We start from the raw sequence: 20,172 nt of genomic DNA, 5'->3' as shown, positions 1-20,172 counted from the left end.
AGATTTGTTTTTCACCTGTGGTCAAATATTTATTTTTAACAACAGTATTTGTATCAGCCCAGAATTTTACAATTCTGCTTCAGCCACAATTTTCACACGTTAAAACACCATGTGACACCATGAGTCACATTACTAGTTTCCTGTCGTCCTTCCTTTTGTTTTTGTTGGAATGTAGAGAATAATTTTGTAAAGTGTTAGATAAAAAAAATGTAGTTTTACTTAAATTTCCTATGTTTTTTATTTTGTTTTCCTTTCTATATGATTTCTTTTATTTTACTAGAAGTGTGAACTGCAGATGATGGCTAAAGTTTGTTTTCTTATTGCAGGGAGCTGCTGGAACACCGGGCTTGGATGTAAGTCTCTTTCATTATTTTTGTCTCTTTTTTTTTTTATGGAGGAAGAGTGAGATGCCCTTATCCATCATTAATTTACTGATTAGTACCAGCAGTGCAGCACCACTTTATACACAAAACCCAACTTACTCCAGTTATCTTACTTTATATGGAGTTAATAGTAAAAACCCATGACACCAGTTGCTACATATTTTCCAACATGGAAGAAAAGTTCCACTTTATCAAAATATATCAACAAATTAAATATCAAGCAATGCTCGTCACTGGATTAACTCACCAAAAACACTTTAAATAATTCACAGATTCATCTCAGACCTGCGCTTTCATCCAAGTCGTGCACATTTGGCAGACAGACATTTCTTATCATAGTGTGGCTGCACACCTCATGTTAATCAGCAGGTTAGTGATGGAAAGAAGGATGGCTTTGCGTTTACTTTGAGATTCTGACGTTACATATTTAGAACGGATCAGGTTTTTGTAAAAACCAAAAATGTTGCTTGATGTTACTGTTGAGTCTTTTTCTCTGTCGTTATGAGTTTTGAATCAAGCTGTATCCTGTCAAACAGAGAGATTACTTTGGGATAACTCAGGTCTTCCTTGGTGCACATTCCTCCACTCAGTTTATTTCACTTTTCACCCCCTTTTTTTAATGTTTCTGTTTGATCCGGGTGTGTTTTGCTTCGCGTGGTACAGACACAAAAACCCTTTTCTGTCTTTGTTCAGCAAAACCAGAGTAATGAAGTGGAGTTGTACTTTTACAGGGGTTGCCAGGTTTAAGGGGAGAGAAAGGCGACGTTGGGGAAAGAGGAGAAAAGGTAGACCTAGATGTGATGTAATGAATTTTAACACCCGTAACATTAGAGAGCTGATGTCAATGGACAGTGTAGAAGTATTTAATAATTGTTTCTGTCTACAATCCCCCCAGTGTGAGGAATTCTGAGGCTGCCTACAATAAGATATTGCTGAAAAAGACTAGTTTTAATTTTCACGATTACCCATTGCCACCCTTACGAATTTCCTTTATTTTTCTAGATATTGCGTTTTGTAGCTGTTGTCCCTTCTTAACGCAGCCCCTGGCAAAAACTGTGGAAAAACCACTGTTCAAGGAAGTTCATTCAGTTGGTTTTATGAAACAAACCACCCTCAATTATAAGGCAAAAAGCATGGAAACATTAACCAAAGATAAGAGTTATTACTTCATTGTACTTCACCTGCCTTGTAGCAGCTCAATTATAATGGAAAAAAAAACATTTTTCATTAATTCAGACTCCAGCTTTCTCATTTTGCAAACAGTTTTGCGTTATTTCATGGACTTTTAATGTTTTTAGTGAAGAAAGGTTCAATATTCTTCACTCTCTAACAAGATGCCTCATCATCCTGACAGTGGCATACACATCACCAAACCTGGATGCCAAATGAGCTGAATTTCACCTGTGGATTTGCTGCGGAGCAAATGACAATTCAAAAGGTCTTTAATTGGCATTATTCTCTTATCATTGCCTATAGAAATTTGCTTGTTTTCCTTCAGGCAGCCATCTTTTTATATTTTGGTGGACCTGCACAAAAAAAAAGGTTCCATCATTGTCTCTGCTCGGCCAGGATAGATTTGTGATTTTTCACTTATTCCACAGTCCATCACTGTTTCCTTTAACCAACAAGCTCCTCTAGCTGTTTTCTTACAGTTTGGTCACAATTGACTCTTGTTTCTGCCCATTTATTCATCATTTGTTTTGTTTTTTTACATTTTCTATTTACAAGGCAAAAACCTTTACTGTTGTAATGCCTCAACATCTGCCTTGGTCATTTTTCACTACTTCCATTTTGTTTCTTGCTTTTAATCTTCGACACAGCTGACTGGGAATAATCAGCATATATTGCCTCAGTCCGAGTCGCATTACCTTCTTGAAAGAGTCTTATAAACCATTGCTTCAACTAAAAATCTCTTTTTGGCCATTTTTCTCTCAATCTGCCAGTTTGGAAAGAAGTTGAGGAACACATGAGTATTACAATCACTCTCCTCAACAGCTGAATGACTCCATATTATTTATTTATCTATCTATTTTTGATGGATTTAATTTGAAAACAACAATATTACAATTACAATTTAATTTAATTTTTTTTATAAAGAAAAAGCCAGAATATTTTGCTTTTAAGGAAAATTGCATCTCTGTTTTCTGTGACATAAATAACCTTGAAATAAGGTGGTTTTAGTTTTTGCTTGGGGTTGTAAATAAATCAGTTAACCAGTTAGTTAATATCCATGTCTTTGGAATCAAGCGTTTGCATAAAATGTCATCCCGAGTCCTCTCAGACCAGTTCTGTTCTTTTATTTTCCACTTTCAAATGGTTTATCATCTCATTTTTTCAAGTCCAATCTCATTTTTAGGCATCTGAAAGTTATTTCAACATATGAGCCCAAACAAGTCCATTGACAACAGGCTCTTTAAAACCATTTGTTTTTTTTCTGTTTTCCATGCATGCACATTAACCTGACCCATTCCACTTCTTAGTTCTTCAGCCGGTTGGCATCCCTGTTCTTGTTTGTTTGCATTAGTTTATGTAATTAAGTGCTTCCAGTGTGCGTGTCTCTGACCTTGACTAACAGGTGTAATTGTTTCTCAGATAGTACATGTCTTTTAGAGTGAATCCTATGTCCTGCCAAATAACAATTATGTGTATGAACTCCTGTGTGTTTGTGTGTTGACCAGCAATTATCTAACAGAGAACAGATCCTGGTAGAGCTCCTCTTTCAGGCATATTTACTGCTCAAATCAGAAGTTGACCCACACTCATCATGGACTTGAATATTATGGCAAATTTAGGTATGCAAAAATCTGCATATCTTTTCAGAAAAACAGTCAGAAATTTGGGAGGCAATTTCTAAAACTAAACACCAGGGTGCTTTTGTCGATTGCAGCAAGCATTTTATTGTATGTTCAGGTTTATTTGGGCATTAGAACTATGAATACCAATAAGTTTACACTAGAAAATGACAAATTCTCAAATTGAAATGATATATATTCTGTAGATTTATTCCTATCGTTGAATAAAATTTTAATTATCATTTACACTTCAGAGGAATTGTCTTTTTCTTCAGTTTGTTGACTATTCTAGTAACAGGAAGAAGTAAAGAAGGGGAGAAAGCAGGTTGCATGTATGCTAGCTTGAAAACGATGACTTGAAAGACGACCATTGGACCAGAGTTGTGATGCCAGAACTTATAAATTGGATAACTTTGGCAGCTTTAGGAATGATCTGACCAAACTCTGGAGAATAAAGAGCTCAAGCGTCAGATAATGCGAATATCTTGCTTACCGAAACTGCATAAAATTTAGATAACAGCATGTGGTAAAGTTGTTACAGCAAGTGCAGTTTCTTTCATGACCTGTCTTCAAATGTTGCCATAGATCATCATGTCTTGCATTAGCAAAAATCCCACATGCACAAGGAAAAATACGGTCTTAAAAAGGAACTGTTCTAAATAACGACATTAAGCTCAAAATTGCCATGATGTCGCTGTTGTGAAGCATGTGTGTTAACTTCGGTCAAAGCTGTATTTAGCAGATTATGGAAACAAAAATGTCTGATTTGCTAATGATTTTAAAACATGTTTTAAAGGGATACAGCTTGGACAGTTTTTCTGTTTGAAGGGTGTTTCCCTGCAAGTCTTTCTCATCCTTTGTGCCCTTGACACCACTTAGATGATGAAATGTTTTTCATTCTTTCCTACCGTGTTCCCTTCTTTTGTCCCCTTCCTGTCCTAAAGAATGTTTTTAGAACACACAATGCTGCCTGATAACCCTTCCTATCTAACCTATCTGACCATGCCTTTTTACCCTTTGTGGGTTGTAGCCTCCCTCTTTAATCACTCCTCCTGGTAGTCAGAATTGTTGGAAAAAATGACTTTAACTTGACCAAACCATTGTATCCACAGGGGGAGAAGGGAAAGAAAGGCAAAAAAGGGCCTAAGGGCGAGAAAGGAGAACAGGGTGCCCCGGGATTAGATGCACCCTGCCCATTGGTATGTCTCAACTGTGAGCTGGAAGTTGCCTACCAGTCATGTAGAGCAGCTGCCACTAACAAGGATGAGCTCCCTGAGGGTACTCTGAGACCCAGCTTCATGCCCTAAGAGGAATAAAAATCTCTTAACTTGATATAACTTGATATAAATTATTACTAGAAGGCCTGCAGGTCAAATGAATAAATCTGCCTTCAAGTGATGAAGGCATGTAGTGGGACTGGATTGTGGAATCAGCCAGCTCACAGGGCAGCTCCTCCTTCAGCCTCCCTTTGTGTCCGTCATGAGAGACAGATGCAAGGGTTAAGGGCCGTCCACCTCTCTCCCAGTAACACTCCTAGGTCATCTTTGCAAACAGGGTTTCCGGGGATTTAAGGGTGAAAAGGGGGAACCAGGGCAGCCAGGTCTGGACGGGCTGGATGCCCCGTGCCAATTGGTACAGTATTTCTCTTTTTCCTAAACCTCTTATCCATGCATGCCAATCACCTTCAGCTCATTACGAGAACAACACCATGCATGATTTTAGAGCTTAATGAGCATGAGTGAACACTCCTTATTTTAATTACAATTTAAATACAATCACATTTTCCATTTATCAGTTATTTAACACACACACACACACACACAATAACTAACATCTTGACAGCAAGCAGCCTCTTTTGGATAATGCATCATTCTAAGTGAAATATACAAAATGCATAAAAAATACACAGGTCTATCCCTCTAACTGGAACCCGTCCTTCCCTTAATTAAAACTGGAGATGGAAAAACTTGACTCCTTTAAGCCTCCCTGCTGATAAAATGTGATGCTAACACAGACCCCTTACTTCTGAGTTAGCCATGCTGCAGGTGCATGGATCCCTTCTTCAATCTGTTAACTTTCCTGTCCCTTCCTGCTTTTGTACCAATTGGGCCAGACCAGGACAAGAAGAAGAAATAAAAGATTCAGTCGGTCACCACTGCAGTCCTGCAGTTTTCAATAAGATGTTTAATAATTCTTTTCACAATGCTTTCTGTTGCTGAGGCAGCTCTGTGTGATGCATGGACAGTCTAATACCATGGGAGAAATTTGGGTAGTTAAAGTACACTGAACATTTTAACATACTATAGAGATTGTGTGAGTAGACACTGAAAGGAATAGAAAAGAAAATAGAGAATAAAGATGATATTTGCATTCATCCTTTTAAAGTTTTGTTTCAAGTCAGATTTTGTTATAGTGTCCCTAAATCCTATTATATTGTTCTAGCTAAGATCTGTTTTCAAACTTAGCTGAGGGGTCCCTGTAATGAAATCTGACTGTACTATCATCATGATGTGCATGAGTGATAATATGCTTTGTATTATGTGCATGAATGAAAGTTCATATTTTAAACTGTCAGTACATTTGATTTGATAGAATAACAGAAACCAGACAATTATTCTGATGTTATTCAAGTCATAATATTACAGGTATATTGCCATTCGATGGAAACTTCAGTCAGACTTTCAATCCATGGCTGTAAGATTTTGAAACTCATGTTACATGTTGCAAAATGTTAAGAATTTCTTTCTATCCAGCCTAAACTTTTAAACCATCTCTAAATTACCCACGCAGTTCTCATTCAGTACTTCAGCTTAGTCATAAATATGCCATGCCAATAAGCACTTTTCATGTACAAGACCATTCAAAGAGCTTTAAATAGAACAGTAAGAGTACTACAGATGGTGTAAAGAAACATAAATGATAACAAATAGTAAAAATAACAATAAAATATTAAATTGAATTAATTTAGAAGAAGATTAGTTCAAAAGTTACTGTGCAGATTTCATTCATAGGTACATGAGATAAGAAATGTCTTTAACCTTTAGGTATGTAGAAGTCTCTTTAAACTTTAGCTTATATATATGCACATATATACATATGTGTGTGTATATATATATATATGTGTATATATGTGTGTATATATATATATATATATATATATATATATATATGTATACACATATATGTATATATATATATATATGTATACACATATATGTATATATATATATATATGTATACACATATATGTATACACATATATGTATACACATATATGTATACACATATATATATATATATATATATATATATATATATATATATATATATACACATATATGTATACACATATATGTATACACATATATATATGTATATATATGTATATATATGTATGTACTTTCTAAACTCTGACATTCATTAAATGTTGCCTGAAAGCTTTTTATTTCAGACACTTTGAATCACTGTGTCACACATATTATGAACCAAAATTTGTGTTTCTGCTTCTCTCCCACTGTTCCTCTTCTCTAAACAGGGTCCAGATGGATTACCGATGCCTGGCTGCTGGCAGAAGGTAGGAGAGGCTTAGACATCATGAGCAATGTTAGCCTTTAATCATGACAAGCACAGTTTGTGTGTCAGATGTACGAAGTGAACAAAATGAAAACGTAAAACTCAAGAGCATTAGAAATGTTTTTTCTTTACATTTTTTCTCATTCTCTTTGGACGTTTTTTTTTTTTTTTGTTGTTTGGGTAAACAAAGGGTTGCAATAAGTGCTAATTCCTGGTAACAGTAGTTAAATAGTCAAAACTTGAAACAGGAGAAACACTTAACTGTGGTGTTACATACCTAAACCAAGGATTAGCTATAGCTCAGGTAGGTTTAATGTATAAAACTAAAGAAAGTGAAAGAGTTTTCTATCAACATATTGATTTTCTTCAGTTTGATGACAGAATTGCTTTTCATTTTCTTCACTCTGTTCTACTTTATCATCCTTTTTATGAAGGTTTAAGCTTCTCTGTGTTTGCATGTGTTGTTTTAACTAGATGTAACAATGTTTGAATGATGTGTTGAAAAAAAATACCCTAAACCTTCATCTCAAAGTCATGAAGCAATGTGAAAACTCCTCCATCATCAGTCTCCAATCTAGTCATTCTCTCGTTTGTGTTTTTCTTGCAGTGATCGATCTAACCTGAAACGCATGGAGTTTGTAAATAATGCTTCTTGTATGGTATTTATAGTTTTTTTTTTTAAAAGGAAAACCAGTCTAAAAGAAAAGAAGTTTAAGTGTATAACGATACAAAAAGAGATAACCACCCTTGAGTTTCATGCCCTAAGCTGCTTCTACTCACATCGCCGTGTGGAAACAAAACGTGTGCGTCTGCTGTCTCACATCCACATCGTGGTGGAGCTCAGATCCTCGGCTGGCTGCAGAACTTATGTCTTTAGTCTTTGCATGACTCAGACTGGAGCGCCGCAGCCCGACCAGATTCGCATGGGAGGGTGGAGGAGGATGAAGTGAAGACGTGGGGGGATCTGGACTGGCTCCCTAACACCAAACGCTAGGTGTTGTGTGTTGTTTCATCTCAGTAAGCTGACCACCCATTTATGTGGCACTATTTTCTCAAAGACTTAAAAAAAGGAAAAAGACAGTGCCAGTCTAAACCTTGCTTTCCTGACCCCTGCAAAAGCATGAGTAGTGTACTATATTTAAATGTATTGTACATACATGTCACTGTTACATGGTTGTGTTATGGCTTCTGCAAAAAAAAACGAACACTAACAAAAAAAAAAGAAACCAAGAAAAAAAAATCCCAGAGCTCTGAAAAGGTAATTTTTTTTTTTTTGTTTTCCTTTCATTTTCCGAAGGGAGTCACACCATGGCTGGTAGCCTGAGTATCCCAAGAGAGTACAGCTGTTGGTAAATGTTACTTTATTGAGGTGATGCCTGCAGAGCAATGGAGTCTCAGCAGGTTTTCACTGGTGCACTCATGAGGCTCAGCATCGTCAGTGTGGTGCCTCCAGCAGGCACACATCTCCAGACAGGAGCGGAGAGTCGGCAGGCTTGTTGTATTGACAGGAAAACAAATCAGGCTCAGGAAGGCTTTGAGTCTGGACAGGTGTGCTCGAGAACCCCTCTGAGCACAAGGAATGGATTCTCCAGCAGTCACTATGAGTCTCATCGAGATCAGCTGGAGCCTCTCTTCTGACGGGCAGTGCTTCAAGGTCCACTGAGACCGCTGGCAGAATGCAATCGTGATTTTTCTTTATTCATTTTTTCCTCTTTTTTTTGCTCTGATTCTAACACATTATTTGTATTTTGTGTATATTAGCCTTTTGTGCCTGAAGCTTTTATTCATTCCTTTATTAAAAAAAAAATGTACAAATTTATATCATATTTTCAACCATTTGAATGGTTTTTGTTTTAGAAAGGGAATATGTGTCAGAGGGGAAGTTGTGAGGGCTAAAAAAACCCAAAACATCATTGTGCACTGTTTTTACTTCACAGAGCTAAAGTGGTGTGTGACCCACAGCTTCACCTGAGCATACATCTGTCTTTACTTTAATGACTTTCAAAAAAGGGAAAAAAAAAAACCCAAAAAAAACCGCTTGCATAATGCAAATATGCTACTTATTCCACTCTGAATTTGTATGTACTATTATTTGTGCAGTGCTATCAGTTTGCTGCATGAACAATTAAGAAAATAAGGATTTCTTAAGTATTGAAAATTCATTTGAGGAAGTGCACCCAAAGCAGAGTTGTTTTGGGTATTCTTGTGTCACATCCTCATCAGATTTAACTCAACATTCACTTGCTTGTCTTTCATATTTGTCACATCCAGGCAGATTATGATTCACAATCTTATCTCCAATTCTCTCCTACATGTCAAATATGGTCTTAAGTATATTGAAAACAGCTCAAATCACAGATCCAGTTAACACACCATTATCCAACTGGTGGTCAGTTATGTCACATTCCGTACAAAAATTAATGAAGCTTCAGAGTTATGTTTCACCACATATTATTCATTGTTTCATGTTTCCAGAATTCAAATTGCTTTTTGACATAGTAGGTGCTATGCAAGGTCATGCCATTTTTTTCACATAAATATGCATGAATTATTTACTGTAAGAGCAGAGGTGAAAAAGATGTAAGCTAGATGGATGTGAGAGGATTTCCTTTAATGTTTCAGATTTATTGTACAGTTCATCTCATTGTGATTAAAAATGGATGCACATCTGTAAAGACTTTAATGGTGCTACCTGATAGGTGACAGCTCAGTTGATGTGCTCTATTAGTGGCATAAACTACACAACAGGTTTCTTTAGTGGTTTTATGTTTTTAACTATTACGTTTGGTTTTTTTTTTGTGCATATATATTTGTGTATTTGTCTCAGTATTTTTAAGTGGTACATTATTTATTTTTCTATCATTTCTTAAATGAAGGCATTTTTGGTTCGCAACAGCATTCCTTTCGGCCTCTGGTGTCAGTTTTATGTTGATGTGAAGAACTCTGGGTTGTCCGAATGCATCATTAAACGGTACAATGAAAAGGAAGTTGGTTTATTTACACATTGCAAACCAGTGATTACTCACTGTTTCTTTCAGCTTATAAGCCTTACCATGCCATATGTGCATCTGCTTTTTATTTAATTTTTTTGTGTGTTAATAAGCTGACTATGACAACAAAGTACTGATGGCCTGAATGTTGACAGGCCCAGCCAATGCAAACACACATGCATACGACAGCCTTTCTCACACTTTCTCTTTTCTCTCTCTGTCTCTTTGCATTGAATGTAGTTTGATATATGTATAGTGGATTATTAATGTACTGTTGACATGTGTGCTCATTTGACATAAAGTGCAATTTATACTTTGGTTCATGTGTGTAACTTCATGCAAATGCAGCTTAAATATCACATGATGGTGATTTCTTTAGCTCCATTTGTTCTATCGTGCTACCCTGTATACCACTACCTGGAAAGGAGATGATTTACCAGGAGATAGAGAAGTATATGTCAGCATGGACCTTTGATTAAATCTTAATTTTCATCATATTTGTTTCAGTTTGTCCCTTCACTCATATTTTAGTGGGATTTTTTTTACTAAGTTTTTGAGAAGTGCCCCCCCCCCCCCCCCCCCCCCCCCCTTTCTTTTGTTTCGATTTCAAGCTGTTGTCACAGTATTTGTTCTCACGAGGTGCTGTATCTTTAGCATGTGCAGCTAATTTTGTAAGAGACTTTTTCATTTTGCTTCATCTTTTTAAGTTTTTTTGAAGTTTTAAAATTAGTTTAAGCTCTGAGCAAAAGTGCCAAAATATGAATTTCCGTATCAGTACGAAGAGATCTGATGAAGAGTTCTGTAAGAAGATTATTTGATGCCCCACATCAGCAGGAATGTGGTTTGCAGTGTAGCTTTGGCTCAAGAATTCCTCTGAGAGTTCAGTAAAATACTTTCAACTTAGTAAGAAAGTGAAGGAGAATGAAGTCACTTCCATTGTGTTATGCATTCATGTAATTGACAGCCTTATGAAAATAACAATTTTGCCACATAAGCTTAAAAACAAAATGCCAACTTGGACATTGAAAAGGAGAAACAAAAAACAAAGCAAAATCCATTTCCTGATTTACTGGAATGAGATTTCACTTTTTAGCTGTGATTTCTGTTGAGTTTCTGGTCTACCTTTGTATAACTTCTTTTCTGCCCACTTGATCCACCCAATTTCTTTGATGACCTTTGTGTCCACACTGTGTATTTCAAAGTGACATTTCATATGACTGTACTGTTGGAGCCAAATAAACAGTCTTTCAAACACACCATGTTTGCCTTTCTTGGTGGTTTTTTACTGTTTTATCTTAATTTAAACGGCCCAAAGTCAGAAGGCTTTACTTTGACTTTTATGTCTTGCTGTCTCATGCACTTTCATTTGTTCATATGCATCCACTGACAGCATAAAGTTGGAGAGTGAAGCAGTTCCCTTTAACAACATGTAAAATGGTGAATTGACTCGTGCAGCACTTTTCCAGTTATGTTGACCACTTTATACTACATACTACATGGTTTATTACCCCAGTAGACACATGAGGGGCAGGTTGGGGTTCAGTGTCTTACCCGAGAACAATTAGGCATGCTGTCGAGGGAAGCCTTGAATCAAATCAATCCACTGAAGATGGAAGATGGCTGCTCTTCCACCTGAGCTACAGCCAATAACTGAAGAAAAACATAATGGGTACATTATGTAATTATACAATTTGGCTTTTTCATTTTTAGATTTGTTATGGAGATGCTGAAAATAAAACCTTGAAATCTTTTTTTTTTTTTTTTTTTAAAGGAAAAAATGTCAACAAACACTTTATTTGACAAAGTTAAACAAAATTCATACAGGTAAAAAAATAAAAAATAAACATTTGGCCAATTTGGTCTTCCATACAGCATGGCTGCGCGAGTTGCCGCGCACGAGCTGCGTGTCTGTCGCGCACTAGGATGCGTGTATAAAGCCGTGCTACTTCGGCAGAAGCAAATGTGCGTGAAGTTTTCCAACGGGACGACACCAAGATGTCCGTGGAAGTATTAAATAAAGAGAAGACGATAGACCTGCGGAAGAAGCACATTGGGTAAGATGACTGACATTCTGCTGTCCGACACGGCGCTGTGTTTTCCTGGAACCAGCATACAGCTGTCACACACGCACATGTGAAGTTGTTTACATCGGAACTTCGAAAACGCGTGTGTGTCATGAGCTGTTTGTGGTTTCAATGTTTCATGAAGGCAATCAATGCGCACTATTTCAACTTTACTGTATGTTTGTTTGTCATTTGTGTAGTTTTACACAGCATCATACTGTAAAATTGTACTGTTGTGCTCTTTAATTGTGGTTGTGTCTTTCAAAATTGTTATAATGATAAGAACAATGATAATATTTAAGTTAAAATGATAACACACTTTCTTACCTTCCAGTGAACATTTCTGCTCTTCTGCAGGCCATCCTGTAAGATTTTCTTCAGCCATGACCCCATCAAGATTGTGCAAGCCAAAGGCCAGTACATGTATGATGAAGAGGGCCATCGTTACTTGGATTGCATCAATAATGTAGCTCATGGTACTGGCACACTGTTCAGAACAAACATTATAGAGCATTATGAGCAAAAAATAGAGCTCAGAGAATTCTTTTGTATATCACGCCTATGTTACCACCTCCAACACCACAACTAAACAAGAATTCATATTTTTATAGATTTCATATTGAGAAATCTGTTTTAACCTTCAATTACATGTCTTTACTCCAAGCTACAGTCAAAATATTTGAAAATTCTTTTTTTTTTTTCCCCTCTTTCTTTTCTAAGTGGGTCACTGTCATCCAGATGTGGTGAGGGCTGGAGCTCAGCAGATGGAAAAACTCAACACCAACACACGTTTCTTGCATGACAACCTTGTACTGTACGCCCAGAAGCTGCAGGCAACACTACCAGACAAACTGTCTGTGTGCTACTTTGTCAACTCAGGGTACATTTACATTGTAGTCACATTCTGAACACAAGATGCAGGATAAAGCCAGATTGGTTGCACATATTTTGCATTTTTGTGTAATTCAGTGGACTTGTTGAACTTGCTGTATACGTAATTAGAGGTTAACTGATGCCCTGTTTCCACTAAGTTACTGTAAAACACAAACATAAAAAAAAACAGGTAACTGAATTAAAATTAATCATATTTAGTTTTAAAATAACACATCACTTTCCTGTTGATGAAATGAAACATCATTTGGTACAGATTCAGTATTAGTAGCTTCCTCACATACATATTCGTCAAACTGTTTCACGACAGCTTGGTTACTTATTTACACCACTTCCTACAGTACTGCAACATGTGCAGGAATTATCTGCACAAGGGCAATTATATTGTAGATAGTGAACCAGGTATATACATAAATCCAGACAGTATTTATCAGTCCCGAGAGAAGTTATAAACCAGACAGAAAAAAGAGATATTGTTAGGGTTTGTACCAAAGTGCACTTCTGGAAGTGCACTTTCAGTGTGAAGGTAGTTTTTCGGCTCAAGATGAGTGGCAAATAAAAAATGTTTATTTATATGCATTTCACTGAGATTTATGAGCACAATGAAGTGTTCACTTTTATTTGTTTATTATGAATGATGTTGGCCTTGCCGGCCCTTACAGTGGGAACTGAAAAAGCAAACTGTGTATGACGTCCAAGCGGCTTCACCTGTGTATTTTGTAGTGACTTAGTAACAAATTGTAACCCTTGCCCCTTCAGCTCTGAAGCCAATGACCTGGCCCTCCGATTAGCATGGCAGTACTCAGGCCACAAAGATATCATCACACTGGAAAAGTAAGAACAACTCTAAATGGCTTTAATTAAGTCATATTTTATATAAATACTACTATACAATAGGAATTGCTGTCTGAAATAGCACACACAATGTTATCATTGAGAAAAATGTTCACTCCAACTTGCTTGCCTGTGTAATTTTTGTGTTTGCAGTGCGTACCATGGCCACGTCTCGTCGCTAATCGACATCAGTCCGTATAAGTTCCACCAGCTGTCAGATGCTGAGCAGAAGCTATTTGTCCATGTGGTGAGTGTTTTCTTTTCCTCTCCTCACTCGCCTGTCTGCACACTATTAAAGCACCATGACTCAAGTTGCTGTGCTGGGTTTTGGCAGGCTGCTGAGTGTTCATCATGCACGTGTGAGGGGAGGACAGAAACAGGATGAGACAGCAGAATAGAGCTGCTGCTCCTGCTTTATAGAAATTTATCAGGGCAAAGCAAAACAGCTTCCTTACAAGAGGTTTAATCGTTTTGTCTTTATGTAAAACGGCTTTCATAGATACCACTCTGCACAAATCAAGACACAAAACCTGTTTTACAAACTAGTTGTCAGACAATAAGCTTCCTCACAACAAGTATTACAAACTAGTCAGACTTCTACAGTCTTTTTCTGATTGTGATTTGTTTTTGTAGTTGTTTGTGGTTTCTTTAAACTTTGCAGTGGGAACTTCCTGTTCTTGAACAAGTAACTAAGTAATTTGAGTATTTACATATTGATGTCTCTTACTGTAGAAATAAAGACTCCAAATTCTTTGGAAATGTTTTAATCTATTCCCACACTGATGGACAACGGCAACTGACTCTATGATTGTTTTTTGGGTCTCCTTGGTATTGTAAAAACAAACACCCAAAAGCTCCAGACCAGGTTGTATCTACCTAATTATAAGACCTGGTATGTTTGTTGAGTATCAAAACCTATAATAAATTTGAAATACACCAAAAAAATTTAAAATAGCTTGGGTTTTGTGTGTGTGTGTGTTTGTGTTTGCAAAATGACTTTTTCTTTTTGAAGATATAAACCAGCAAGAATAACTTTTATACTTTGTATTGCATACAGGCCCCCAGCCCAGATGTGTACAGAGGGAAGTACCAAGTGGACCATCTTGATCCAGCCACAGCATATGCTGATGCAGTCAAAGAAATAATCGACAAAGTCCACAAGAAAGGAGGCAAGGTACAGTATCAAGGAACAAAGCAAAGATATAAACGTAGCTGCGATTCTGTTTCTGTAAAGTCAGATTGATTGAATCAAATATTTAAAAAGTCTCACAGAAAGTTTGATATATTCAACTTTCATTTGAACTTCACCACATATGTATGAAGTTCATGCTACACTTAGGAATGCTGTATCATAAATCCAGAGCATCATAAGTAGAATCATGCATCATTCATCTCAAACTATTTTTAAACTTAAGCTGACAACAGTGGTGGGTCTAACAGAAAAACGTCAACGTCTCAATACTTTTTCATGTAAATATTCACCTTCTCATTGTAAATATTCTGGTGAAGAGAAGAGTTTAAATGCAACCTGCCGTTGAACAAGTGTTCAAATTCTCCCGAGGAGTAAACATGAGTTGTAGTTGTCTGTCTCTCTTTACTGTGCAATGTACCCTGCTTCTTGCATGCTAATAGCTGGACTAGACTAACATCGTGCTGTGTATGCTTGTCTGTTACACTGTAAACAAGTGTTCCTGTTGCACCTGATGACCGACAGAAACTTTGCCTGACTCATCATTCTGTTATTGCCTCATTCTTATTTGTCCCTATCAAGTGAAAATTGAAACAATCCGCTTATAAAAGTGGGAGTAACGTGAGTTCAAAGATGCCAGGCCACCTCTGGTTATCAGTCTACTTGCAGATTTATGGACCTGATAGGTTTTTTTTCTTCTTGTGTAGATTGCTGCGTTTATTGCTGAGTCCTTGCAAAGCTGTGGTGGGCAGGTCATCCCCCCTGTGGGTTACTTCCAGCAAGTTGCCAAGTATGTACCCTAAAGATCCATGTATGCTCACTGTTATTTATGGTGGCACTAAAAAAATAAGTTGTGTGCAACACAAAAACCAAATCAAGGACATTGAAAAAATTACAACAAAATAGAAAATATTAAGCTTTTTCTGTCTTCTTTACTTGAAAGTGTGTTTAACTGCTACTCTGAGTTCAGTTGATTACTGAGGAATGTACCTGCCTGTCAACAGACATGTCCATAAGGCAGGAGGCGTTTTCATCGCAGATGAAGTCCAGGTGGGCTTTGGCCGAGTGGGGTCTAACTTCTGGGCCTTCCAGCTGCAAGGAGAAGATTTTGTACCTGACATTGTCACAATGGGAAAGCCCATTGGCAACGGCCACCCCATGTCATGTGTGGTCACAACCAGAGAAGTAGCAGAGGCCTTCATGTCCACAGGAATGGAGTACTTCAATACAGTAAGAGGATTCGGCAGGATAAAGACCTGTGACAAAAATAATAACCAATTTTATGTCTTTATAATAGATAATTGAGTTGATAAAATCACCATAAAATTGCAAAGTCAAAATCAGTCTTTGCTTCCTTTCCCATGAAGAAATGGCAATGACCTGAACTTATCTTTGACATGATGTTCTTTGCCTTATTTGTCAAGCACATCTGTTTTCCACATTACTGAAAGAGATGTTTCCCCATTTAAACCTGCTGTTTTTTTCCATTAAAAGTCTCAGATTACAGTTTCCTCTGAGAGAGAAAAAGCTTATTTCCCTGTAGCTTTTAATATATTTCTAATTACTCACTGAAAGTAAAACATCCCATTGTGCTCTACAAATTCATTTTCTTTACCTGAGTTCTCTTTTTTTCAACATGAATTGTTGCATTGACTGTGTGTTTTTGAGTTTATGTGAAAAACAGACAGATTTCCTCCGTAATGTGCAGTGTGATGTTAATTCTGCTGCAATCTTTCTTCTGTGTGTGGTGTGTGAATTTCTCAGTTTGGCGGTAACCCAGTGTCATGTGCCATTGGTTTGGCTGTCCTAGATGTGATTGCTAAAGAGGATCTTCAGGGTAACGCACTGCGTGTTGGCAGATATCTCACTGATCTGCTGGAGAAGCAGAAAGAGAAGCACCTGCTTGTTGGAGACATCAGGTGAGTCAAAAGAATAACCAGTCACATCTTGTGAAGCTGATCCACAGTTTTTCATTCCACTCTGAAACACAGATCAGTGTGTGATTCAGTGACTTCACGATCAAACATATTTCCTTAGAGGTTGTTGCACTGAGGCACCTGAAGTGTACTCCATCATTGCTGTTAGTTAAACATTGTGTGGTGATTCTGTGACATATTTGCCTCAAACTTGTGCCTGCAGTTTAACTTTTGGCTTATTCTGTACCATCTCACCCAGTCCTGCCACATCATGTCTTGGATTTTCTTGACAGAAAAGCAGATGACCCTGTAGTATCTGAAAGTACTTCAAATATGTTTTCTTTGTGTTGTGGCTTTTTTAAAATTCTTTTATTTGCTGGTAAGGGTTCTGTTAATCATTTTGGTGATCTTTGCAAAGCTTCAACAGTTATTAGCTATTCATTGGATTCTGCTTAAATTTGCTCTGAACATCCATTAAAATAAAAATTTCTCCTTCCAAGGCAGTAATATTCCACTGTACTTTCTATGATCTGGGCTTTTTGTTTACGGCTGACTAAAATACAAAATTTTGGAACAAACAGCGTCCACAACAGAACACATTCAAGAGTGGTAGATCTCATTTAATCATTGGCTCCACATGTAGCATTCGCTTTCACAATTTAAACAATTCAGTGAGTATTTTCCTAACTGCGCCTGCATATGGAGGCTAAAACTGCCAAAATTGGAAACAAAATAATAAATAAATATAACCCTAAGTATATGATTAAACATTGAAACAACTTGTTAATTTTTTGTTTAGCTACTTATTTTACTTTATTTAATCCATTTTTAAAATTAATTTATTAGAATCTGTATATTTCTACATTTCTTTATTTATATAATTATTTATTTGGTAAATTAGTTCTACATCTGTTTATTTTTTTCATTTTTTGCCATATGATAATAAGGCGGGCATTTTATCTCAGCTCCAAAGTAGGATTGGTCATAAGGGATAGCCAGAGAAACCTCTCCAATTTGATTAATTTGAATATTAGAACATGAATGGAAATATTTGAGTAGGTTGCTGTTTGCTTTCTTACCATGTAGAAAAAAATAAATGGTCAAATTGATAAATATATACTGTAAATAAACTAATAAATGTTGAAAGGGTTACAAAAAATAAAGAAAAACGTAAATGTTAAAATGTAGAGCTAAATAAATACACAACCAAATGCAAAATCATCAAGTCATGTATTAATTTCTGCAGTTATTTACATTTCTGAAAATATTTTCCAAACTTATTTATGAATCTTGATTGTTCCTCTTTATGTCTAATGGCCGAAAAAAAAACTGCTTAAAAAACAGCCAAAGAAGGATTCAATCTGATATGTAAAACCAGATCCTTCTGCAGCCTCAGAGCCACAACTAACAACAATGGGTCAAATAGATTTTGACTTTAAAACTGTAAAAAACATCTAGTCAGCCTACCTGAAGGAGCCAGGAGGCATGTAGGGGTGCACCAACTCAGATAAAAAACAAAGTGGGACCGGACCATTTCGACAACATATTCTTGAAACCTTTTCAAGGGAAGGTTAGAGTCCTCTGAAGCTCTGTAAAAATTGTATTCCTTGTCTTTGAGAGTTGAAAAAGAACAATCAAAAGCAACAATAACAACATGGTAGGCTCCAGGGGTTCCACAGAACAGTTTTAACTAATCCTTTCATTTTCCTTTGCTGACACCATGAAAAAGCTATAAATATATTAATTACATTATTAGGGGTCGGTTGCATCTCCAGCTGCATTTTAACACCTAAGAAGAATGTTGAAGAATTTTTTTCCCTTGAATCTAAAATAATTGCTTTCACTTTTGTTTTTTGAAGGAAATTTTGAAGGAAGATGTGGTTACGTGAGTTCACTTGCAATGATCTCACTAAACACAGAAGAGTTGTTACTTAATTACACATTACAGTGTGAAGATGCTGATTCTGAACGTTTTATGACTAAATCACTTCAGTTTTGTTTTTTTTGTTTTTTTAAATTCCAACTTTCTCATAACATTTCATAACAGCTCCCAAAAATATGTGTAGTAATCTTCACACTAAGTGGTGTCACATTTTGCAGGGGTTGTGGTCTCTTTGTTGGGGTGGAGCTTGTGAGAGACAGGGTGAAACTCACTCCAGCTACAGCAGAAGCTCAGGAAGTCATATATAAGTAAGTTTAAGTGTGACAACACAGATTAAACTTGAATTTGACATGTTATATTATGCAACATTTCCATGAGAAAAGCGTCAGATACCTTTCCCTGCAGTTTTCTCAGTTCCTTATCTCAAGTTAGGTAAGTCTTAGAAACTTTATCCCAAAGCAAGATACTAAAATCTACATGACGTCCACTTCTGTTTAACATTGAAAACATGAACAATTATTATAGCCACATTTTCTGGCTTTATGGAAAGCCTTTTTAAACATTTTTCTAACTGCTAACATAAAACAGACTTCCCTTAGGCTCCATTTAGCTTTATTGTTTGTATTTGGATTATACATCTTCCACTGGGGTTTAAGTGCGTTTGCTCACAACAATGTAATGTTATGTTAAAATGTCATTGGATGGTCAGCCACTGTGGTGCATGACTGAAGTTTCATTCAGCATGCAAAACAGAATTACCAGAAGACTTACAAATCCTTCATAATGAACACATAGTGATTGTTAATTAAGCTAGCTTCATTGTCAGACTCTTGATGGTGGGCTCTGTGAATTCAGTTATTTTTGTTTAGTGCTTCTTTGTTTACAAGAAAATATGCAGGTGTAACTAATGACACTTACATAATCTCCCTGCTGTTGCACCTGATGTCAGATCTTTACCATACTTGAATCGAGGAGAGAAAACCATTGCATTCATTACCAAAATATCCTCTCTGGTTTGGCCAGCTACTAAATTTAAATGTTTAAATCACTACAGAGTACAATGTAATCGATATTTTATATCAGGCTCAAGGAGCAGCACATCCTTCTTAGTGCTGATGGACCTCATTGCAATGTACTAAAATTCAAGCCCCCACTGTGCTTCACTATGGAGGACGCAGACCTGGTGGTGGAGAAAATCGACCTCATCCTTACAGGTATGTGGTCTGTCTCTGACTTGCTTTTACAGATGGAAGTGCAGAATGACATGACTGCTATTTCTCTGGTTCAGCATCTCTCAAAAAGATCTTGGTGTGTGATGGAGTTGGATCAAAAGAGCTGTAAGTCGTGTTTTACTGTGTTTGCTTCTAGAACTAGAAGAAGCTATGGGCTTGAAGGTGCACGGCACACTAAATATGGAAGATGAAGGCGGTAAACGAAAGGTAAGTATTACGTCTCCACAGTTTTTCCATAAAAAGGTCAAGACTTTAGTGTTACTGACTTGAACTTTCCTGTCAATTCTTTACAATTTTATATCAAGCTTTCGACTGATGAAAATGGCCACCAGTATCGCGACAGCTCAGTAAATGGCAAAAGTCAAGGAGTTCCTCAACGAAACAAACGCCTCAAGAATTAAAGCTGCCTTCTAACAAACTGCACAAC

At 36.8% G+C, this 20,172-nt stretch overlaps 2 protein-coding genes across 4 annotated transcripts in view; both read left to right on the top strand.

The window, feature by feature from the left end:
* col25a1 (collagen type XXV alpha 1 chain) overlaps window positions 1–10,967 on the top strand; it is a 172,281-nt gene extending 161,314 nt beyond the window's left edge. Inside the window, exons 32-37 of one of the 3 annotated variants that reach the window (XM_079257471.1) lie at window positions 327–353; window positions 1,115–1,168; window positions 4,288–4,374; window positions 4,730–4,807; window positions 6,711–6,749; window positions 8,046–10,967. In XM_079257471.1, coding sequence (XP_079113597.1) covers window positions 327–353; window positions 1,115–1,168; window positions 4,288–4,374; window positions 4,730–4,807; window positions 6,711–6,749; window positions 8,046–8,072 — 312 coding nt within the window. In that variant the 3' untranslated portion in view covers window positions 8,073–10,967. Of the gene's footprint in view, window positions 1–326; window positions 354–1,114; window positions 1,169–4,287; window positions 4,375–4,729; window positions 4,808–6,710; window positions 6,750–7,355 lie in introns of all 3 variants that reach the window. The other 2 variants (XM_079257469.1, XM_079257470.1) reach the window with 2 other exon arrangements.
* Window positions 10,968–11,701: 734 nt separating this feature from the next.
* Window positions 11,702–20,172, top strand: etnppl (ethanolamine-phosphate phospho-lyase). Its single transcript, XM_079257655.1, has 13 exons — window positions 11,702–11,792; window positions 12,159–12,277; window positions 12,522–12,681; window positions 13,452–13,526; window positions 13,680–13,773; window positions 14,584–14,700; window positions 15,423–15,505; window positions 15,720–15,945; window positions 16,480–16,634; window positions 18,732–18,821; window positions 19,597–19,727; window positions 19,882–19,952; window positions 20,051–20,172. The coding sequence occupies exons 1-13, from the start codon at window positions 11,734–11,736 to the stop codon at window positions 20,144–20,146; spliced, it is 1,476 nt and encodes a 491-aa protein (XP_079113781.1). The 5' UTR covers window positions 11,702–11,733; the 3' UTR covers window positions 20,147–20,172.

Source organism: Telmatherina bonti (genome assembly GCF_933228915.1).
Source record: "Telmatherina bonti genome assembly, chromosome: 18".
Classification (NCBI taxonomy): domain Eukaryota; kingdom Metazoa; phylum Chordata; class Actinopteri; order Atheriniformes; family Telmatherinidae; genus Telmatherina; species Telmatherina bonti.
This window is presented reverse-complemented; position numbering and strand designations above follow the sequence as displayed.

Excerpts from the sequence above, each read along its gene's own strand:
- etnppl (XM_079257655.1), top strand. The coding sequence starts at position 11,734 with ATGTCCGTGGAAGTATTAAATAAAGAGAAGACGATAGACCTGCGGAAG. Across the intron at positions 15,946-16,479 it reads GAATGGAGTACTTCAATACA|TTTGGCGGTAACCCAGTGTC; the intron begins GTAAGAGGATTC and ends TGAATTTCTCAG. Across the intron at positions 16,635-18,731 it reads CTGCTTGTTGGAGACATCAG|GGGTTGTGGTCTCTTTGTTG; the intron begins GTGAGTCAAAAG and ends CACATTTTGCAG.